Raw genomic sequence first — 24,454 nt, 5'->3', positions numbered from 1 at the left:
GTGACTTGTTCTTGGTAGACTAGTGACTTGTTCTTGGTAGACTAGTGACCTGTTCTTGGTAGACTAGTAACTTGTCCTTGGTAGACTAGTGACTTGTTCTTGGTAGACTAGTGACCTGTTCTTGGTAGACTAGTGACTTCTCCTTGGTAGACTAGTAACTTGTTCTTGGTAGACTAGTGACTTGTTCTTGGTAGACTAGTGACTTGTTCTTGGTAGACTAGTGACCTGTTCTTGGTAGACTAGTGACTTGTTCTTGGTAGACTAGTGACCTGTTCTTGGTAGACTAGTGACTTGTTCTTGGTAGACTAGTGACCTGTCCTTGGTAGACTAGTGACTTCTCCTTGGTAGACTAGTGACCTGTCCTTGGTAGACTAGTGACTTCTCCTTGGTAGACTAGTGACCTGTTCTTGGTAGACTAGTGACTTGTTCTTGGTAGACTAGTGACTTGTTCTTGGTAGACTAGTGACCTGTCCTTGGTAGACTAGTGACCTGTTCTTGGTAGACTAGTGACCTGTCCTTGGTAGACTAGTGACTTGTCCTTGGTAGACTAGTGACTTGTTCTTGGTAGACTAGTGACTTGTTCTTGGTAGACTAGTGACTTGTTCTTGGTAGACTAGTGACTTGTTCTTGGTAGACTAGTGACCTGTCCTTGGTAGACTAGTGACTTGTTCTTGGTAGACTAGTGACCTGTTCTTGGTAGACTAGTGACTTGTTCTTGGTAGACTAGTGACCTGTCCTTGGTAGACTAGTGACTTGTTCTTGGTAGACTAGTGACCTGTTCTTGGTAGACTAGTGACTTGTTCTTGGTAGACTAGTGACCTGTCCTTGGTAGACTAGTGACTTCTCCTTGGTAGACTAGTGACCTGTTCTTGGTAGACTAGTGACTTGTTCTTGGTAGACTAGTGACTTGTCCTTGGTAGACTAGTGACTTGTTCTTGGTAGACTAGTGACCTGTTCTTGGTAGACTAGTGACACGTCCTTGGTAGACTAGTGACTTGTTCTTGGTAGACTAGTGACTTGTTCTTGGTAGACTAGTGACTTGTCCTTGGTAGACTAGTGACTTGTTCTTGGTAGACTAGTGACTTGTTCTTGGTAGACTAGTGACTTGTCCTTGGTAGACTAGTGACTTGTTCTTGGTAGACTAGTGACTTGTCCTTGACTAGTGACTTGTTCTTGGTAGACTAGTGACTTGTTTCTTGGTAGACTAGTGACTTGTCCTTGGTAGACTAGTGAGTGTGTTCTTGGTAGACTAGTGACTTGTCCTTGGTAGACTAGTGACTTGTCCTTGGTAGACTAGTGACTTGTCCCTTGGTAGACTAGGAGTTGTTCTTGGTAGACTAGTGACTTGTCTCCTTGGTAGACTAGTGACTTGTCCTTGGTAGACTAGTGACTTGTTCTTGGTAGACTAGTGATTTGTCCTTGGTAGACTAGTGACTTGTCCTTGGTAGACTAGTGAGTTGTTCTTGGTAGACTAGTGACTTGTCCTTGGTAGACTAGTGAGTTGTTCTTGGTAGACTAGTGACCTGTTCTTGGTAGACTAGTGACCTGTCTTGGTAGACTAGTGACACGTCCTTGGTAGACTAGTGACTGTTCTTGGTAGACTAGTGACTTGTTCTTGGTAGACTAGTGACTTGTTCTTGGTAGACTAGTAACTTGTCCTTGGTAGACTAGTGACTTGTTCTTGGTAGACTAGTGACTTGTTCTTGGTAGACTAGTGACTTGTTCTTGGTAGACTAGTGACTTGTTCTTGGTAGACTAGTGACCTTGTCTTGGTAGACTAGTGACCTGTTCTTGGTAGACTAGTGACCTGTTCTTGGTAGACTAGTGACCTTGTTCTTGGTAGACTAGTGACCTGTTCTTGGTAGACTAGTGACTTCTCCTTGGTAGACTAGTAACTTGTTCTTGGTAGACTAGTGACTTGTTCTTGGTAGACTAGTGACTTGTTCTTGGTAGACTAGTGACCTGTTCTTGGTAGACTAGTGACTTGTTCTTGGTAGACTAGTGACCTGTCCTTGGTAGACTAGTGACTTCTCTTGGTAGACTAGTGACCTGTCCTTGGTAGACTAGTGACTTGCTCTTGGTAGACTAGTGACTTGTTCTTGGTAGACTAGTGACTTGTCCTTGGTAGACTAGTGACCTGTTCTTGGTAGACTAGTGACTTGTTCTTGGTAGACTAGTGACTTGTTCTTGGTAGACTAGTGCTGTTCTTGGTAGACTAGTGACTTGTCCTTGGTAGACTAGTGACTTGTCCTTGGTAGACTAGTGACTTGTCCTTGGTAGACTAGTGACTTGTTCTTGGTAGACTAGTGACTTGTTCTTGGTAGACTAGTGACTTGTCCTTGGTAGACTAGTGACTTGTCCTTGGTAGACTAGTGACTTGTCCTTGGTAGACTAGTGACTTGTTCTTGGTAGACTAGTGACTTGTTCTTGGTAGACTAGTGACCTGTTCTTGGTAGACTAGTGACTTGTTCTTGGTAGACTAGTGACTTGTCTTGGTAGACTAGTGACTTGTTCTTGGTAGACTAGTGACCTGTCTTGGTAGACTAGTGACTTGTTCTTGGTAGACTAGTGACTTGTTCTTGGTAGACTAGTGACCTGTTCTTGGTAGACTAGTGACTTGTTCTTGGTAGACTAGTGACTTGTTCTTGGTAGACTAGTGACCTGTTCTTGGTAGACTAGTGACTTGTTCTTGGTAGACTAGTGACTTGTTCTTGGTAGACTAGTGACTTGTTCTTGGTAGACTAGTGACTTGTTCTTGGTAGACTAGTGACTTGTTCTTGGTAGACTAGTGACTTGTTCTTGGTAGACTAGTGACTTGTTCTTGGTAGACTAGTGACTTGTTCTTGGTAGACTAGTGACCTGTTCTTGGTAGACTAGTGACTTGTTCTTGGTAGACTAGTGACTTGTTCTTGGTAGACTAGTGACTTGTTCTTGGTAGACTAGTGACTTGTTCTTGGTAGACTAGTGACTTGTTCTTGGTAGACTAGTGACCTGTTCTTGGTAGACTAGTGACTTGTTCTTGGTAGACTAGTGACTTGTTCTTGGTAGACTAGTGACTTGTTCTTGGTAGACTAGTGACCTGTCCTTGGTAGACTAGTGACTTGTTCTTGGTAGACTAGTGACCTGTCCTTGGTAGACTAGTGACTTGTTCTTGGTAGACTAGTGACCTGTCCTTGGTAGACTAGTGACTTGTTCTTGGTAGACTAGTGACCTGTTCTTGGTAGACTAGTGACCTCTCCTTGGTAGACTAGTGACTTGTTCTTGGTAGACTAGTGACCTGTCCTTGGTAGACTAGTGACTTGTTCTTGGTAGACTAGTGACTTGTCCTTGGTAGACTAGTGACCTGTTCTTGGTAGACTAGTGACTTGTTCTAGGTAGACTAGTGACCTGTCCTTGGTAGACTAGTGACCTGTTCTTGGTAGACTAGTGACCTGTCCTTGGTCGACTAGTGACTTGTCCTTGGTAGACTAGTGACTTGTTCTTGGTAGACTAGTGACTTGTTCTTGGTAGACTAGTGACTTGTTCTTGGTAGACTAGTGACCTGTTCTTGGTAGACTAGTGACTTGTCCTTGGTAGACTAGTGACTTGTTCTTGGTAGACTAGTGACCTGTTCTTGGTAGACTAGTGACCTGTTCTTGGTAGACTAGTGACTTGTCCTTGGTAGACTAGTGACTTGTCCTTGGTAGACTAGTGACTTGTTCTTGGTAGACTAGTGACCTGTTCTTGGTAGACTAGTGACTTGTCCTTGGTAGACTAGTGACTTGTCCTTGGTAGACTAGTGACCTGTCCTTGGTAGACTAGTGACTTGTTCTTGGTAGACTAGTGACTTGTCCTTGGTAGACTAGTGACTTGTTCTTGGTAGACTAGTGACCTGTCCTTGGTAGACTAGTGACTTGTCCTTGGTAGACTAGTGACTTGTTCTTGGTAGACTAGTGACCTGTCCTTGGTAGACTAGTGACTTGTTCTTGGTAGACTAGTGACTTGTTCTTGGTAGACTAGTGACTTGTTCTTGGTAGACTAGTGACCTGTCCTTGGTAGACTAGTGACTTGTTCTTGGTAGACTAGTGACCTGTTCTTGGTAGACTAGTGACTTGTTCTTGGTAGACTAGTAACTTGTCCTTGGTAGACTAGTGACTTGTTCTTGGTAGACTAGTGACTTGTTCTTGGTAGACTAGTGACCTGTTCTTGGTAGACTAGTGACTTGTTCTTGGTAGACTAGTAACTTGTCCTTGGTAGACTAGTGACTTGTTCTTGGTAGACTAGTGACTTGTTCTTGGTAGACTAGTGACCTGTTCTTGGTAGACTAGTGACTTGTCCTTGGTAGACTAGTGACCTGTTCTTGGTAGACTAGTGACTTCTCCTTGGTAGACTAGTGACCTGTTCTTGGTAGACTAGTGACTTGTTCTTGGTAGACTAGTGACTTGTTCTTGGTAGACTAGTGACTTGTTCTTGGTAGACTAGTGACTTGTTCTTGGTAGACTAGTGACTTGTCCTTGGTAGACTAGTGACTTGTTCTTGGTAGACTAGTGACCTGTCCTTGGTAGACTAGTGACTTGTCCTTGGTAGACTAGTGACTTGTTCTTGGTAGACTAGTGACCTGTCCTTGGTAGACTAGTGACTTGTTCTTGGTAGACTAGTGACTTGTTCTTGGTAGACTAGTGACTTGTTCTTGGTAGACTAGTGACCTGTCCTTGGTAGACTAGTGACTTGTTCTTGGTAGACTAGTGACCTGTTCTTGGTAGACTAGTGACTTGTTCTTGGTAGACTAGTAACTTGTCCTTGGTAGACTAGTGACTTGTTCTTGGTAGACTAGTGACTTGTTCTTGGTAGACTAGTGACCTGTTCTTGGTAGACTAGTGACTTGTTCTTGGTAGACTAGTAACTTGTCCTTGGTAGACTAGTGACTTGTTCTTGGTAGACTAGTGACTTGTTCTTGGTAGACTAGTGACCTGTTCTTGGTAGACTAGTGACTTGTCCTTGGTAGACTAGTGACCTGTTCTTGGTAGACTAGTGACTTCTCCTTGGTAGACTAGTGACCTGTTCTTGGTAGACTAGTGACTTGTTCTTGGTAGACTAGTGACTTGTTCTTGGTAGACTAGTGACTTGTTCTTGGTAGACTAGTAACTTGTCCTTGGTAGACTAGTGACTTGTTCTTGGTAGACTAGTGACTTGTTCTTGGTAGACTAGTGACTTGTTCTTGGTAGACTAGTGACTTGTTCTTGGTAGACTAGTGACTTGTTCTTGGTAGACTAGTGACCTGTTCTTGGTAGACTAGTGACCTGTTCTTGGTAGACTAGTGACTTGTTCTTGGTAGACTAGTGACCTGTTCTTGGTAGACTAGTGACTTCTCCTTGGTAGACTAGTAACTTGTTCTTGGTAGACTAGTGACTTGTTCTTGGTAGACTAGTGACTTGTTCTTGGTAGACTAGTGACCTGTTCTTGGTAGACTAGTGACTTGTTCTTGGTAGACTAGTGACCTGTTCTTGGTAGACTAGTGACTTGTTCTTGGTAGACTAGTGACCTGTCCTTGGTAGACTAGTGACTTCTCCTTGGTAGACTAGTGACCTGTCCTTGGTAGACTAGTGACTTCTCCTTGGTAGACTAGTGACCTGTTCTTGGTAGACTAGTGACTTGTTCTTGGTAGACTAGTGACTTGTTCTTGGTAGACTAGTGACCTGTCCTTGGTAGACTAGTGACCTGTCCTTGGTAGACTAGTGACTTGTCCTTGGTAGACTAGTGACTTGTTCTTGGTAGACTAGTGACTTGTTCTTGGTAGACTAGTGACTTGTTCTTGGTAGACTAGTGACTTGTTCTTGGTAGACTAGTGACCTGTCCTTGGTAGACTAGTGACTTGTTCTTGGTAGACTAGTGACCTGTTCTTGGTAGACTAGTGACTTGTTCTTGGTAGACTAGTGACCTGTCCTTGGTAGACTAGTGACTTGTTCTTGGTAGACTAGTGACCTGTTCTTGGTAGACTAGTGATTGTTCTTGGTAGACTAGTGACCTTGTCCTTGGTAGACTAGTGACTTCTCCTTGGTAGACTAGTGACCTGTTCTTGGTAGACTAGTGACTTGTTCTTGGTAGACTAGTGACTTGTCCTGGTAGACTAGTGACTTGTTCTTGGTAGACTAGTGACCTGTTCTTGGTAGACTAGTGACACGTCCTTGGTAGACTAGTGACTTGTTCTTGGTAGACTAGTGACTTGTTCTTGGTAGACTAGTGACTTGTCCTTGGTAGACTAGTGACTTGTTCTTGGTAGACTAGTGACTTGTTCTTGGTAGACTAGTGACTTGTCCTTGGTAGACTAGTGACTTGTTCTTGGTAGACTAGTGACTTGTCCTTGGTAGACTAGTGACTTGTTCTTGGTAGACTAGTGACTTGTTCTTGGTAGACTAGTGACTTGTCCTTGGTAGACTAGTGAGTTGTTCTTGGTAGACTAGTGACTTGTCCTTGGTAGACTAGTGACTTGTCCTTGGTAGACTAGTGACTTGTCCTTGGTAGACTAGTGACTTGTCCTTGGTAGACTAGTGAGTTGTTCTTGGTAGACTAGTGACTTGTCCTTGGTAGACTAGTGACTTGTCCTTGGTAGACTAGTGACTTGTTCTTGGTAGACTAGTGATTTGTCCTTGGTAGACTAGTGACTTGTCCTTGGTAGACTAGTGAGTTGTTCTTGGTAGACTAGTGACTTGTCCTTGGTAGACTAGTGAGTTGTTCTTGGTAGACTAGTGACTGTTCTGGTAGACTAGTGACCTGTTCTTGGTAGACTAGTGACACGTCCTTGGTAGACTAGTGACCTGTTCTTGGTAGACTAGTGACTTGTTCTTGGTAGACTAGTGACTTGTTCTTGGTAGACTAGTAACTTGTCCTTGGTAGACTAGTGACTTGTTCTTGGTAGACTAGTGACTTGTTCTTGGTAGACTAGTGACTTGTTCTTGGTAGACTAGTGACTTGTTCTTGGTAGACTAGTGACTTGTTCTTGGTAGACTAGTGACCTGTTCTTGGTAGACTAGTGACCTGTTCTTGGTAGACTAGTGACTTGTTCTTGGTAGACTAGTGACCTGTTCTTGGTAGACTAGTGACTTCTCCTTGGTAGACTAGTAACTTGTTCTTGGTAGACTAGTGACTTGTTCTTGGTAGACTAGTGACTTGTTCTTGGTAGACTAGTGACCTGTTCTTGGTAGACTAGTGACTTGTTCTTGGTAGACTAGTGACCTGTCCTTGGTAGACTAGTGACTTCTCCTTGGTAGACTAGTGACCTGTCCTTGGTAGACTAGTGACTTCTCCTTGGTAGACTAGTGACTTGTTCTTGGTAGACTAGTGACTTGTCCTTGGTAGACTAGTGACCTGTTCTTGGTAGACTAGTGACTTGTTCTTGGTAGACTAGTGACTTGTTCTTAGTAGACTAGTGGCTTGTTCTTGGTAGACTAGTGACTTGTCCTTGGTAGACTAGTGACTTGTCCTTGGTAGACTAGTGACTTGTTCTTGGTAGACTAGTGACTTGTCCTTGGTAGACTAGTGACTTGTTCTTGGTAGACTAGTGACCTGTCCTTGGTAGACTAGTGACTTGTCCTTGGTAGACTAGTGACTTGTTCTTGGTAGACTAGTGACCTGTCCTTGGTAGACTAGTGACTTGTTCTTGGTAGACTAGTGACTTGTTCTTGGTAGACTAGTGACTTGTTCTTGGTAGACTAGTGACCTGTCCTTGGTAGACTAGTGACTTGTTCTTGGTAGACTAGTGACTTGTTCTTGGTAGACTAGTGACTTGTTCTTGGTAGACTAGTAACTTGTCCTTGGTAGACTAGTGACTTGTTCTTGGTAGACTAGTGACTTGTTCTTGGTAGACTAGTGACCTGTTCTTGGTAGACTAGTGACTTGTTCTTGGTAGACTAGTAACTTGTCCTTGGTAGACTAGTGACTTGTTCTTGGTAGACTAGTGACTTGTTCTTGGTAGACTAGTGACCTGTTCTTGGTAGACTAGTGACTTGTCCTTGGTAGACTAGTGACCTGTTCTTGGTAGACTAGTGACTTCTCCTTGGTAGACTAGTGACCTGTTCTTGGTAGACTAGTGACTTGTTCTTGGTAGACTAGTGACTTGTTCTTGGTAGACTAGTGACTTGTTCTTGGTAGACTAGTAACTTGTCCTTGGTAGACTAGTGACTTGTTCTTGGTAGACTAGTGACTTGTTCTTGGTAGACTAGTGACTTGTTCTTGGTAGACTAGTGACTTGTTCTTGGTAGACTAGTGACCTGTTCTTGGTAGACTAGTGACCTGTTCTTGGTAGACTAGTGACTTGTTCTTGGTAGACTAGTGACCTGTTCTTGGTAGACTAGTGACTTCTCCTTGGTAGACTAGTAACTTGTTCTTGGTAGACTAGTGACTTGTTCTTGGTAGACTAGTGACTTGTTCTTGGTAGACTAGTGACCTGTTCTTGGTAGACTAGTGACTTGTTCTTGGTAGACTAGTGACCTGTTCTTGGTAGACTAGTGACTTGTTCTTGGTAGACTAGTGACCTGTCCTTGGTAGACTAGTGACTTCTCCTTGGTAGACTAGTGACCTGTCCTTGGTAGACTAGTGACTTCTCCTTGGTAGACTAGTGACCTGTTCTTGGTAGACTAGTGACTTGTTCTTGGTAGACTAGTGACTTGTTCTTGGTAGACTAGTGACCTGTCCTTGGTAGACTAGTGACCTGTTCTTGGTAGACTAGTGACCTGTCCTTGGTAGACTAGTGACTTGTCCTTGGTAGACTAGTGACTTGTTCTTGGTAGACTAGTGACTTGTTCTTGGTAGACTAGTGACTTGTTCTTGGTAGACTAGTGACTTGTTCTTGGTAGACTAGTGACCTGTCCTTGGTAGACTAGTGACTTGTTCTTGGTAGACTAGTGACCTGTTCTTGGTAGACTAGTGACTTGTTCTTGGTAGACTAGTGACCTGTCCTTGGTAGACTAGTGACTTGTTCTTGGTAGACTAGTGACCTGTTCTTGGTAGACTAGTGACTTGTTCTTGGTAGACTAGTGACCTGTCCTTGGTAGACTAGTGACTTCTCCTTGGTAGACTAGTGACCTGTTCTTGGTAGACTAGTGACTTGTTCTTGGTAGACTAGTGACTTGTCCTTGGTAGACTAGTGACTTGTTCTTGGTAGACTAGTGACCTGTTCTTGGTAGACTAGTGACACGTCCTTGGTAGACTAGTGACTTGTTCTTGGTAGACTAGTGACTTGTTCTTGGTAGACTAGTGACTTGTCCTTGGTAGACTAGTGACTTGTTCTTGGTAGACTAGTGACTTGTTCTTGGTAGACTAGTGACTTGTCCTTGGTAGACTAGTGACTTGTTCTTGGTAGACTAGTGACTTGTCCTTGGTAGACTAGTGACTTGTTCTTGGTAGACTAGTGACTTGTTCTTGGTAGACTAGTGACTTGTCCTTGGTAGACTAGTGAGTTGTTCTTGGTAGACTAGTGACTTGTCCTTGGTAGACTAGTGACTTGTCCTTGGTAGACTAGTGACTTGTCCTTGGTAGACTAGTGACTTGTCCTTGGTAGACTAGTGAGTTGTTCTTGGTAGACTAGTGACTTGTCCTTGGTAGACTAGTGACTTGTCCTTGGTAGACTAGTGACTTGTTCTTGGTAGACTAGTGATTTGTCCTTGGTAGACTAGTGACTTGTCCTTGGTAGACTAGTGAGTTGTTCTTGGTAGACTAGTGACTTGTCCTTGGTAGACTAGTGAGTTGTTCTTGGTAGACTAGTAACTTGTTCTTGGTAGACTAGTGACTTGTTCTTGGTAGACTAGTGACTTGTTCTTGGTAGACTAGTGACCTGTTCTTGGTAGACTAGTGACTTGTTCTTGGTAGACTAGTGACCTGTCCTTGGTAGACTAGTGACTTCTCCTTGGTAGACTAGTGACCTGTCCTTGGTAGACTAGTGACTTCTCCTTGGTAGACTAGTGACTTGTTCTTGGTAGACTAGTGACTTGTCCTTGGTAGACTAGTGACCTGTTCTTGGTAGACTAGTGACTTGTTCTTGGTAGACTAGTGACTTGTTCTTGGTAGACTAGTGGCTTGTTCTTGGTAGACTAGTGACTTGTCCTTGGTAGACTAGTGACTTGTCCTTGGTAGACTAGTGACTTGTCCTTGGTAGACTAGTGACTTGTTCTTGGTAGACTAGTGACTTGTTCTTGGTAGACTAGTGACTTGTCCTTGGTAGACTAGTGACTTGTCCTTGGTAGACTAGTGACTTGTCCTTGGTAGACTAGTGACTTGTTCTTGGTAGACTAGTGACTTGTTCTTGGTAGACTAGTGACCTGTTCTTGGTAGACTAGTGACTTGTTCTTGGTAGACTAGTGACTTGTTCTTGGTAGACTAGTGACTTGTTCTTGGTAGACTAGTGACCTGTCCTTGGTAGACTAGTGACTTGTTCTTGGTAGACTAGTGACTTGTTCTTGGTAGACTAGTGACCTGTTCTTGGTAGACTAGTGACTTGTTCTTGGTAGACTAGTGACTTGTTCTTGGTAGACTAGTGACCTGTTCTTGGTAGACTAGTGACTTGTTCTTGGTAGACTAGTGACTTGTTCTTGGTAGACTAGTGAATTGTTCTTGGTAGACTAGTGACTTGTTCTTGGTAGACTAGTAACTTGTTCTTGGTAGACTAGTGACTTGTTCTTGGTAGACTAGTGACTTGTTCTTGGTAGACTAGTGACTTGTCCTTGGTAGACTAGTGACTTGTTCTTGGTAGACTAGTGACTTGTTCTTGGTAGACTAGTGACTTGTCCTTGGTAGACTAGTGACTTGTCCTTGGTAGACTAGTGACTTGTTCTTGGTAGACTAGTGACCTGTTCTTGGTAGACTAGTGACACGTCCTTGGTAGACTAGTGACTTGTTCTTGGTAGACTAGTGACTTGTTCTTGGTAGACTAGTGACTTGTTCTTGGTAGACTAGTGACTTGTCCTTGGTAGACTAGTGACTTGTTCTTGGTAGACTAGTGACTTGTTCTTGGTAGACTAGTGACTTGTCCTTGGTAGACTAGTGACCTGTTCTTGGTAGACTAGTGACTTGTTCTTGGTAGACTAGTGACTTGTTCTTGGTAGACTAGTGACTTGTCCTTGGTAGACTAGTGACTTGTTCTTGGTAGACTAGTGACCTGTTCTTGGTAGACTAGTGACTTGTTCTTGGTAGACTAGTGACCTGTTCTTGGTAGACTAGTGACCTGTTCTTGGTAGACTAGTGACCTGTTCTTGGTAGACTAGTGACTTGTCCTTGGTAGACTAGTGACCTGTTCTTGGTAGACTAGTGACTTGTCCTTGGTAGACTAGTGACCTGTTCTTGGTAGACTAGTGACTTGTTCTTGGTAGACTAGTGACTTGTTCTTGGTAGACTAGTGACCTGTTCTTGGTAGACTAGTGACTTGTTCTTGGTAGACTAGTGACCTGTTCTTGGTAGACTAGTGACTTGTTCTTGGTAGACTAGTGACCTGTTCTTGGTAGACTAGTGACCTGTTCTTGGTAGACTAGTGACCTGTTCTTGGTAGACTAGTGACTTGTCCTTGGTAGACTAGTGACCTGTTCTTGGTAGACTAGTGACTTGTCCTTGGTAGACTAGTGACTTGTCCTTGGTAGACTAGTGACCTGTCCTTGGTAGACTAGTGACTTGTCCTTGGTAGACTAGTAACTTGTTCTTGGTAGACTAGTGACTTGTTCTTGGTAGACTAGTGACTTGTTCTTGGTAGACTAGTGACCTGTTCTTGGTAGACTAGTGACTTGTTCTTGGTAGACTAGTGACTTGTTCTTGGTAGACTAGTGACCTGTTCTTGGTAGACTAGTGACCTGTTCTTGGTAGACTAGTGACTTGTTCTTGGTAGACTAGTGACTTGTTCTTGGTAGACTAGTGACCTGTCCTTGGTAGACTAGTGACTTGTCCTTGGTAGACTAGTGACTTGTTCTTGGTAGACTAGTGACTTGTCCTTGGTAGACTAGTGACTTGTTCTTGGTAGACTAGTGACTTGTTCTTGGTAGACTAGTGACTTGTTCTTGGTAGACTAGTGACTTGTTCTTGGTAGACTAGTGACTTGTTCTTGGTAGACTAGTGACTTGTCCTTGGTAGACTAGTGACTTGTTCTTGGTAGACTAGTGACCTGTTCTTGGTAGACTAGTGACTTGTTCTTGGTAGACTAGTGACTTGTTCTTGGTAGACTAGTGACCTGTTCTTGGTAGACTAGTGACTTGTCCTTGGTAGACTAGTGACCTGTTCTTGGTAGACTAGTGACCTGTTCTTGGTAGACTAGTGACCTGTTCTTGGTAGACTAGTGACCTGTTCTTGGTAGACTAGTGACTTGTCCTTGGTAGACTAGTGACTTGTTCTTGGTAGACTAGTGACTTGTTCTTGGTAGACTAGTGACTTGTTCTTGGTAGACTAGTGACCTGTCCTTGGTAGACTAGTGACTTGTTCTTGGTAGACTAGTGACCTGTCCTTGGTAGACTAGTGACTTGTTCTTGGTAGACTAGTGACTTGTTCTTGGTAGACTAGTGACTTGTTCTTGGTAGACTAGTGACCTGTTCTTGGTAGACTAGTGACTTGTTCTTGGTAGACTAGTGACTTGTTCTTGGTAGACTAGTGACTTGTCCTTGGTAGACTAGTGACCTGTTCTTGGTAGACTAGTGACTTGTTCTTGGTAGACTAGTGACTTGTTCTTGGTAGACTAGTGACTTGTCCTTGGTAGACTAGTGACCTGTTCTTGGTAGACTAGTGACTTGTTCTTGGTAGACTAGTGACCTGTTCTTGGTAGACTAGTGACTTGTTCTTGGTAGACTAGTGACTTGTTCTTGGTAGACTAGTGACCTGTTCTTGGTAGACTAGTGACCTGTTCTTGGTAGACTAGTGACTTGTTCTTGGTAGACTAGTGACTTGTTCTTGGTAGACTAGTGACTTGTCCTTGGTAGACTAGTGACTTGTTCTTGGTAGACTAGTGACTTGTTCTTGGTAGACTAGTGACTTGTTCTTGGTAGACTAGTGACTTGTTCTTGGTAGACTAGTGACTTGTTCTTGGTAGACTAGTGACTTGTCCTTGGTAGACTAGTGACTTGTTCTTGGTAGACTAGTGACCTGTTCTTGGTAGACTAGTGACTTGTTCTTGGTAGACTAGTGACTTGTTCTTGGTAGACTAGTGACCTGTTCTTGGTAGACTAGTGACTTGTTCTTGGTAGACTAGTGACCTGTTCTTGGTAGACTAGTGACCTGTTCTTGGTAGACTAGTGACCTGTTCTTGGTAGACTAGTGACCTGTTCTTGGTAGACTAGTGACTTGTCCTTGGTAGACTAGTGACTTGTTCTTGGTAGACTAGTGACTTGTTCTTGGTAGACTAGTGACTTGTTCTTGGTAGACTAGTGACCTGTCCTTGGTAGACTAGTGACTTGTTCTTGGTAGACTAGTGACCTGTCCTTGGTAGACTAGTGACTTGTTCTTGGTAGACTAGTGACTTGTTCTTGGTAGACTAGTGACTTGTTCTTGGTAGACTAGTGACCTGTTCTTGGTAGACTAGTGACTTGTTCTTGGTAGACTAGTGACTTGTTCTTGGTAGACTAGTGACTTGTCCTTGGTAGACTAGTGACCTGTTCTTGGTAGACTAGTGACTTGTTCTTGGTAGACTAGTGACTTGTTCTTGGTAGACTAGTGACTTGTCCTTGGTAGACTAGTGACCTGTTCTTGGTAGACTAGTGACTTGTTCTTGGTAGACTAGTGACTTGTTCTTGGTAGACTAGTGACTTGTTCTTGGTAGACTAGTGACTTGTTCTTGGTAGACTAGTGACTTGTCCTTGGTAGACTAGTGACTTGTTCTTGGTAGACTAGTGACTTGTTCTTGGTAGACTAGTGACCTGTTCTTGGTAGACTAGTGACTTGTTCTTGGTAGACTAGTGACTTGTTCTTGGTAGACTAGTGACTTGTTCTTGGTAGACTAGTGACTTGTTCTTGGTAGACTAGTGACTTGTTCTTGGTAGACTAGTGACCTGTTCTTGGTAGACTAGTGACCTGTTCTTGGTAGACTAGTGACTTGTTCTTGGTAGACTAGTGACTTGTTCTTGGTAGACTAGTGACTCGTCCTTGGTAGACTAGTGACTTGTTCTTGGTAGACTAGTGACTTGTTCTTGGTAGACTAGTGACTTGTTCTTGGTAGACTAGTGACCTGTTCTTGGTAGACTAGTGACTTGTTCTTGGTAGACTAGTGACTTGTTCTTGGTAGACTAGTGACTTGTTCTTGGTAGACTAGTGACTTGTCCTTGGTAGACTAGTGACTTGTTCTTGGTAGACTAGTGACCTGTTCTTGGTAGACTAGTGACTTGTTCTTGGTAGACTAGTGACTTGTTCTTGGTAGACTAGTGACTTGTTCTTGGTAGACTAGTGACTTGTTCTTGGTAGACTAGTGACTTGTCCTTGGTAGACTAGTGACTTGTTCTTGGTAGACTAGTGACTTGTCCTTGGTAGACTAGTGACTTGTTCTTGGTAGACTAGTGACTTGTTCTTGGTAGACTAGTGACTTGTTCTTGGTAGACTAGTGACTTGTTCTTGGTAGACTAGTGACTTGTCCTTGGTAGACTAGTGACCTGTCCTTGGTAGACTAGTGACTTGTTCTTGGTAGACTAGTGACTTGTTCTTGGTAGACTAGTGACTTGTCCTTGGTAGACTAGTGACCTGTCCTTGGTAGACTAGTGACTTGTTCTTGGTAGACTAGTGACTTGTCCTTGGTAGACTAGTGACTTGTTCTTGGTAGACTAGTGACTTGTCCTTGGTAGACTAGTGACTTGTTCTTGGTAGACTAGTGACTTGTCCTTGGTAGACTAGTGACTTGTTCTTGGTAGACTAGTGACTTGTTCTTGGTAGACTAGTGACTTGTCCTTGGTAGACTAGTGACTTGTTCTTGGTAGACTAGTGACTTGTTCTTGGTAGACTAGTGACTTGTTCTTGGTAGACTAGTGACTCGTTCTTGGTAGACTAGTGACTTGTTCTTGGTAGACTAGTGACTTGTCCTTGGTAGACTAGTGACTTGTTCTTGGTAGACTAGTGACTTGTTCTTGGTAGACTAGTGACTTGTCCTTGGTAGACTAGTGACTTGTCCTTGGTAGACTAGTGACTTGTTCTTATAGACTAGTGACTTGTCCTTGGTAGACTAGTGACTTGTTCTTGGTAGACTAGTGACTTGTTCTTGGTAGACTAGTGACTTGTTCTTGGTAGACTAGTGACTTGTCAACAGCTGATCTTTTTATCTTTGCCTCAGGCAGTGGATGATCTCTCTGTATCATATGTTGTGTGAGTGTGTTTGGATACCGGTAATTATAATTATTGCTTATAGACGGTGTCTGCATTTGTTAAATATTTGCTCTGTGTGAGAGAGAGAGAGAGAGAGAGAGAGAGAGAGAGAGAGAGAGAGAGAGAGAGAGAGAGAGAGAGAGAGAGAGAGAGAGAGAGAGAGAGAGAGGAAATGTGTGGCTGCTGCCTGGTGGAAATTTGACCTCTACTGAGCGCACCTTTGTAGTTATATTTGGTGATTGGTTGATTGATTGATTGATTGATTGATTGATTGATTCATTCATTAATTGATTTAGGAATCTGGGGAAATCTGGTCTGAGAGTCTCCTGTCTAGGACTGGGTGAGTAGAAACACACAACACACACACACACACACACACACACACACACACACACACACACACACACACACACACACACACACACATACATACATACCGTGTACACGCACACAGTGATATTTCTGCTTTCTTCTCAGGAACATGGGTGACATTTGGATCACAGATCTCTGATGAGGTACAGTATGTATGTATGTATGTATGTATGTATGTATGTATGTATGTATGTATGTATGTATGTATGTATGTATGTATGTATGTATGTATGTATGTATGTGTGTGTGTGTGTGTGTGTGTGTGTGTGTGTGTGTGTGTGTGTGTGTGTGTGTGTGTGTGTGTGCGTGCGTGCGTGCGTGCGTGTGTGTGTGTGCGTGTGTGTGCGTGTGTGTGTGTGTGTGTGTGTGCGTGTGCATGCATCTGTGTGTCTGGTGTGTACCAGGGTTGGGTACAAAACTCCTATTATGATGTGGTGTGGGACAGACAGGGGAGGAAGCTGGTGACATGCAGGAGGATGGAGGAACATGCAGTAACATACAGGAGGATGGAGGAACATGCAGTAACATACAGGAGGATGAAGGAACATGCAGTAACATACAGGAGGATGAAGGAACATGCAGTAACATACAGGAGGATGAAGGAACATGCAGTAACATACAGGAGGATGAAGGAACATGCAGTAACATGCAGGAGGATGAAGGAACATGCAGTAACATACAGGAGGATGAAGGAACATGCAGTAACATACAGGAGGATGAAGGAACATGCAGTAACATACAGGAGGATGAAGGAACATGCGGTAACATGCAGGAGGATGAAGGAACATGCAGTAAGATGAAGGAACATGCAGGAGGATGAAGGAACATGCAGTAAGATGAAGGAACATGCAGTAAAATGAAGGAACATGCAGTAAGATGAAGGAACATGCAGTAAGATGAAGGAACATGCAGTAAGATGAAGGAACATGCAGGAGGATGAAGGAACATGCAGTAAGATGAAGGAACATGCAGTAAGATGAAGGAACATGCAGGAGGATGAAGGAACATGCAGTAAGATGAAGGAACATGCAGTAAGATGAAGGAACATGCAGGAGGATGAAGGAACATGCAGTAAAATGAAGGAACATGCAGTAAGATGAAGGAACATGCAGTAAGATGAAGGAACATGCAGTAAGGTAAGATGAAGGAACATGCAGGAGGATGAAGGAACATGCAGGAGGATGAAGGAACATGCAGGAGGATGAAGGAACATGCAGTAAGATGAAGGAACATGCAGGAGTAAGTAAGTAAGTAAGTAAGTAAGTAAGTAAGTAAGTAAGTAAGTAAGTAAGTAAGTAAGTAAGTAAGTAAGTAAGTAAGTAAGTAAGTATTTATAAAGCACCTTTCATACATGTCATGTAGCTCGAAGTGCTGTACACGAACATGCAGTAAGATGAAGGAACATGCAGTAAGATGAAGGAACATGCAGGAGGATGAAGGAACATGCAGTAAGATGAAGGAACATGCAGGAGTAAGTAAGTAAGTAAGTAAGTAAGTAAGTAAGTAAGTAAGTAAGTAAGTAAGTAAGTAAGTAAGTAAGTAAGTATTTATAAAGCACCTTTCATACATGTCATGTAGCTCGAAGTGCTGTACACGAACATGCAGTAAGATGAAGGAACATGCAGTAAGATGAAGGAACATGCAGTAAGATGAAGGAACATGCAGGAGGATGAAGGAACATGCAGTAAGATGAAGGAACATGCAGTAAGATGAAGGAACATGCAGTAACATACAGGAGGATGAAGGAACATGCAGGAGGATGAAGGAACATGCAGTAAGATGAAGGAACATGCAGTAAGATGAAGGAACATGCAGGAGGATGAAGGAACATGCAGTAAGATGAAGGAACATGCAGTAAGATGAAGGAACATGCAGTAAGATGAAGGAACATGCAGTAAGATGAAGGAACATGCAGGAGGATGAAGGAACATGCAGTAAGATGAAGGAACATGCAGGAGGATGAAGGAACATGCAGTAAGATGAAGGAACATGCAGTAAGATGAAGGAACATGCAGGAGGATGAAGGAACATGCAGTAAGATGAAGGAACATGCAGTAAGATGAAGGAACATGCAGGAGGATGAAGGAACATGCAGTAAGATGAAGGAACATGCAGTAAGATGAAGGAACATGCAGTAAGATGAAGGAACATGCAGGAGGATGAAGGAACATGCAGTAAGATAAAGGAACATGCAGTAAGATGAAGGAACATGCAGTAAGATGAAGGAACATGCAGTAAGATGAAGGAACATGCAGTAACATACAGGAGGATGAAGGAACATGCAGGAGGATGAAGGAACATGCAGTAAGATGAAGGAACATGCAGTACGATGAAGGAACATGCAGGAGGATGAAGGAACATGCAGTAAGATGAAGGAACATGCAGTAAGATGAAGGAACATGCAGTAAGATGAAGGAACATGCAGTAAGATGAAGGAACATGCAGGAGGATGAAGGAACATGCAGTAAGATGAAGGAACATGCAGGAGGATGAAGGAACATGCATTAAGATGAAGGAACATGCAGTAAGATGAAGGAACATGCAGGAGGATGAAGGAACATGCAGTAAGATGAAGGAACATGCAGTAAGATGAAGGAACATGCAGGAGGATGAAGGAACATGCAGTAAGATGAAGGAACATGCAGTAAGATGAAGGAACATGCAGTAAGATGAAGGAACATGCAGGAGGATGAAGGAACATGCAGTAAGATAAAGGAACATGCAGTAAGATGAAGGAACATGCAGTAAGATGAAGGAACATGCAGTAAGATGAAGGAACATGCAGTAAAATGAAGGAACATGCAGGAGGATGAAGGAACATGCAGTAAGATGAAGGAACATGCAGGAGGATGAAGGAGCATGCAGTAACATACAGGAGGATGAAGGAACATGCAGTAACATGCAGGAGGATGAAGGAACATGCAGTAACATAGAGGAGGATGAAGGAACATGCAGTAACATGCAGGAGGATGAAGGAACATGCAGTAACATAGAGGAGGATGAAGGAACATGCAGGAGGATGAAGGAACATGCAGTAAGATGAAGGAACATGCAATAAAATGAAGGAACATGCAGTAAGATGAAGGAACATGCAGGAGGATGAAGGAACATGCAGTAAGATGAAGGAACATGCAGTAAAATGAAGGAACATGCAGTAAGATGAAGGAACATGCAGTAAGATGAAGGAACATGCAGTAAAATGAAGGAACATGCAGTAAGATGAAGGAACATGCAGTAAGATGAAGGAACATGCAGTAAAATGAAGGAACATGCAGTAAGATGAAGGAACATGCAGTAAGATGAAGGAACATGCAGTAAGATGAAGGAACATGCAGGAGGATGAAGGAACATGCAGGAGGATGAAGGAACATGCAGTAAGATGAAGGAACATGCAGTAAGATGAAGGAACATGCAGGAGGATGAAGGAACATGCAGTAAAATGAAGGAACATGCAGTAAGATGAAGGAACATGCAGTAAGATGAAGGAACATGCAGTAAGATGAAGGAACATGCAGTAAGATGAAGGAACATGCAGGAGGATGAAGGAACATGCAGTAAGATGAAGGAACATGCAGGAGGATGAAGGAACATGCAGGAGGATGAAGGAACATGCAGGAGGATGAAGGAACATGCAGTAAGATGAAGGAACATGCAGTAAGATGAAGGAACATGCAGTAAGATGAAGGAACATGCAGTAAGATGAAGGAACATGCAGGAGGATGAAGGAACATGCAGTAAGATGAAGGAACATGCAGTAAGATGAAGGAACATGCAGGAGGATGAAGGAACATGCAGTAAGATGAAGGAACATGCAGGAGGATGAAGGAACATGCAGTAAGATGAAGGAACATGCAGTAAGATGAAGGAACATGCAGTAAGATGAAGGAACATGCAGTAAGATGAAGGAACATGCAGTAAGATGAAGGAACATGCAGTAAGATGAAGGAACATGCAGGAGGATGAAGGAACATGCAGTAAGATGAAGGAACATGCAGGAGTAAGTAAGTAAGTAAGTAAGTAAGTAAGTAAGTAAGTAAGTAAGTAAGTAAGTAAGTAAGTAAGTAAGTAAGTAAGTAAGTAAGTAAGTATTTATAAAGCACCTTTCATACATGTCATGTAGCTCAAAGTGCTGTACACGAACATGCAGTAAGATGAAGGAACATGCAGTAAGATGAAGGAACATGCAGTAAAATGAAGGAACATGCAGTAAGATGAAGGAACATGCAGTAAAATGAAGGAACATGCAGTAAGATGAAGGAACATGCAGTAAGATTGTAACTGAGGGGTACAATTCCCTGACTGTATTACTAGATATGATACTTACTACCACTACCTTTGTACTTAATATTCGGCCACCCAGTACACGGCATAAATATATTATCATGAACACTCTCACGTAGATGAAACGGATCCAACACAAATGTACGAATTAGAAACAGGTCTTTATTTCCTACACAGCGATGGTGTGTAGAATAAGCACTTAATCACTTAATTACATTTATGAATTGAAATAGTATGCACTTTTATGGCAAGGAGTATTCGTCGGTATATCAATAGATAATGTCCAATCTCTGAAGGCGCAGGTGGTAAATATACGACCTGGAATAGTTAAGGAATAACAGCAATGATACTTTAATGATTATAGGCTGGATACACTAGAGGGGGTTAATCCGGTCGCTTGTAAGCCGACAGGAGTAGGAGGGGGGGGGGGGGTAGAATCCAGCTGCCTCGTCCGGCCAAGGGTATCCCAGGTGAACCCACTGTAGTGCCGTTCAATGCGCCGGCGATCCTTGGACCACAGATGAAAGCAGGTGGACTCTTTGTGGGCCGGCTCTCTCCGGTCCACGGGGGAGAGATGTGGAGAGACCTCGTCTTGCAGAGCGTCTCCTCACCTTGCGTCCTCTCCAGGGGGGGGGGGTTCCAACACACGGTAGTGTCGGGGGTCTTTATCCATAGAATAATCAAAGTATCCAAAGCATAATCCGTGCCTGGGAAGGCGGGCTGTCGTCGGTAGAATAATCCGGTATACAGGTCCACTCGCTCGTCGGCTCTGGGGCTCCTCGGGTGCAGCTTCACATAGGGTCAACCACCCTGGGTAAGCAGCCAGTTCTCTGCCCGAAACGATGGGGTACTGACTACGGTAGTATTCTCACCGCACGAAGCACTATATATTAACAGACTATTATTAGCTTAATAGACTACGTCCAACTCGACGATATAGTGCCAAATATGACTATTCAAATATTAATATACACGATGTCTCAATACCGATGGTAGGCCGAACTTGGCCTTACTCCCACACGTGGCATCACGGGGAGGCTTTACGTCTGTGACTCTATTGGAGGGTAAGAAACTGGACTGAAAAGAAAGTCCTACTTTAGTAGCGCAGTATATATACGCACTATGAACAAATAGTCCCATTAGTGGTGCGGTAGCCAAATTCCTACGCGGAACTAGGACTTGTTCGTACATGTCGAGCGGTACGTTTGAACTGGGTCTGAGGGGTATGGCAGCCTGGCACCAAGGTCTCGACCAATAGTAGAATGGAGACTATTATGGGATGTTCAGTAGGCTAGAATGGATATTCAATGCATATTGTACAAGGAATATACAAGGGATATCAGGGAATATTAGAGAATATACAAATACAATTAAATATATATATATAAATAAATATATATATTCGGTTTAATCTGGCCCTTCACAACAAAGATGAAGGAACATGCAGTAAAATGAAGGAACATGCAGTAAGATGAAGGAACATGCAGTAAGATGAAGGAACATGCAGTAAGATGAAGGAACATGCAGGAGGATGAAGGAACATGCAGGAGGATGAAGGAACATGCAGTAAAATGAAGGAACATGCAGTAAGATGAAGGAACATGCAGTAAGATGAAGGGACATGCAGTAAGATGAAGGAACATGCAGTAAGATGAAGGAACATGCAGGAGGATGAAGGAACATGCAGTAAGATGAAGGAACATGCAGGAGGATGAAGGAACATGCAGGAGGATGAAGGAACATGCAGGAGGATGAAGGAACATGCAGTAAGATGAAGGAACATGCAGTAAGATGAAGGAACATGCAGTAAGATGAAGGAACATGCAGTAAGATGAAGGAACATGCAGTAAGATGAAGGAACATGCAGGAGGATGAAGGAACATGCAGTAAGATGAAGGAACATGCAGTAAGATGAAGGAACATGCAGGAGGATGAAGGAACATGCAGTAAGATGAAGGAACATGCCGGAGGATGAAGGAACATGCAGTAAGATGAAGGAACATGCAGTAAGATGAAGGAACATGCAGTAAGATGAAGGAACATGCAGGAGGATGAAGGAACATGCAGTAAGATGAAGGAACATGCAGGAGGATGAAGGAACATGCAGTAAGATGAAGGAACATGCAGTAAGATGAAGGAACATGCAGTAAGATGAAGGAACATGCAGGAGGATGAAGGAACATGCAGTAAGATAAAGGAACATGCAGTAAGATGAAGGAACATGCAGTAAGATGAAGGAACATGCAGTAAGATGAAGGAACATGCAGTAAAATGAAGGAACATGCAGGAGGATGAAGGAACATGCAGTAAGATGAAGGAACATGCAGTAACATGAAGGAACATGCAGGAGGATGAAGGAGCATGCAGTAACATAGAGGAGGATGAAGGAACATGCAGTAACATAGAGGAGGATGAAGGAACATGCAGTAACATACAGGAGGATGAAGGAACATGCAGTAAGATGAAGGAACATGCAGTAAAATGAAGGAACATGCAGGAGGATGAAGGAACATGCAGTAAGATGAAGGAACATGCAGGAGGATGAAGGAGCATGCAGTAACATACAGGAGGATGAAGGAACATGCAGTAACATGCAGGAGGATGAAGGAACATGCAGTAACATACAGGAGGATGAAGGAACATGCAGTAACATACAGGAGGATGAAGGAACATGCAGTAACATACAGGAGGATGAAGGAACATGCAGTAACATACAGGAGGATGAAGGAACATGCAGTAACATACAGGAGGATGAAGGAACATGCAGTAAGATGAAGGAACATGCAGGAGGATGAAGGAACATGCAGTAAGATGAAGGAACATGCAGTAAAATGAAGGAACATGCAGTAAGATGAAGGAACATGCAGTAAGATGAAGGAACATGCAGGAGGATGAAGGAACATGCAGGAGGATGAAGGAACATGCAGGAGGATGAAGGAACATGCAGGAGGATGAAGGAACATGCAGGAGGATGAAGGAACATGCAGGAGGATGAAGGGACATGCAGTAAGATGAAGGAACATGCAGTAAGATGAAGGAACATGCAGTAAGATGAAGGAACATGCAGGAGGATGAAGGAACATGCAGGAGGATGAAGGAACATGCAGGAGGATGAAGGAACATGCAGTAAGATGAAGGAACATGCAGTAAGATGAAGGAACATGCAGGAGGATGAAGGAACATGCAGTAAGATGAAGGAACATGCAGTAAGATGAAGGAACATGCAGGAGGATGAAGGAACATGCAGTAAGATGAAGGAACATGCAGTAAGATGAAGGAACATGCAGTAAGATGAAGGAACATGCAGGAGGATGAAGGAACATGCAGTAAGATGAAGGAACATGCAGTAAGATGAAGGAACATGCAGTAAGATGAAGGAACATGCAGTAAGATGAAGGAACATGCAGGAGGATGAAGGAACATGCAGTAAGATGAAGGAACATGCAGGAGTAAGTAAGTAAGTAAGTAAGTAAGTAAGTAAGTAAGTAAGTAAGTAAGTAAGTAAGTAAGTAAGTAAGTAAGTAAGTAAGTAAGTAAGTAAGTAAGTAAGTAAGTAAGTAAGTATTTATAAAGCACCTTTCATACATGTCATGTAGCTCAAAGTGCTGTACACGAACATGCAGTAAGATGAAGGAACATGCAGTAAGATGAAGGAACATGCAGTAAGATGAAGGAACATGCAGGAGGATGAAGGAACATGCAGTAAGATAAAGGAACATGCAGTAAGATGAAGGAACATGCAGTAAGATGAAGGAACATGCAGTAAGATGAAGGAACATGCAGTAAGATGAAGGAACATGCAGGAGGATGAAGGAACATGCAGTAACATGAAGGAACATGCAGGAGGATGAAGGAACATGCAGTAAAATGAAGGAACATGCAGGAGGATGAAGGAACATGCAGTAAGATGAAGGAACATGCAGTGACATGAAGGAACATGCAGGAGGATGAAGGAACATGCAGTAAGATGAAGGAACATGCAGTAAGATGAAGGAACATGCAGTAAGATGAAGGAACATGCAGTAAGATGAAGGAACATGCAGTAAGATGAAGGAACATGCAGGAGGATGAAGGAACATGCAGTAAGATGAAGGAACATGCCGAAACACTCCTCTGCCTCGAGCCTTAATGACTTCCGCTCCGTTGCACTCACCCCCATCATCATGAAGTGCTTCGAGAGGCTGGTCCCGGCTCACCTCAAATATGGCCTCTCACCCTCTCTGCACAGACACTAATTTGCCTACCGTGAGAACAGGAGCATGGAGGACGCCATCTCCTCAGTGCTACACTCATGTGAGAATGCTGTTCATCGACTTCAGCTCAGCATTCAACACTCCAAACTCATCTCCAAACTTGGTGACCTTGCTGTGGAAACCAAGGACCTTGACATCAACCCCTCTGTCTGCAACTGGATAGTAGACTTCCTAATGAACAGACCTCAGTTTGTTGGGATAGACAATCTCACCTCCTCCACCCTCACTCTGAACACTGGCGCCCCGCAAGGCTGAGTGCAGAG

The 24,454-nt window shown here is 43.2% G+C and overlaps 1 protein-coding gene across 1 annotated transcript in view; it reads left to right on the top strand.

Annotated features, from left to right (window-relative positions):
• Positions 1-24,454, top strand: part of LOC311240642 (voltage-gated potassium channel subunit beta-2-like) — a gene marked incomplete at both ends in the record, with an annotated part of 226,876 nt that overhangs the window by 96,398 nt on the left and 106,024 nt on the right. Inside the window, 2 exons of the mRNA XM_084329214.1 lie at positions 15,582-15,625; positions 15,763-15,800. Of these exons, the coding sequence (XP_084185340.1) occupies positions 15,582-15,625; positions 15,763-15,800 (82 nt within the window). The remainder of the gene's footprint in view (positions 1-15,581; positions 15,626-15,762; positions 15,801-24,454) is intronic.

This window comes from Notolepis coatsorum (genome assembly GCF_963971535.1).
Source record: "Notolepis coatsorum genome assembly, chromosome: 1".
NCBI lineage: Eukaryota > Metazoa > Chordata > Actinopteri > Aulopiformes > Paralepididae > Notolepis > Notolepis coatsorum.
Note: the sequence above shows the minus strand (reverse complement) of the source record. Positions and strands in the feature narration are given on the sequence as shown.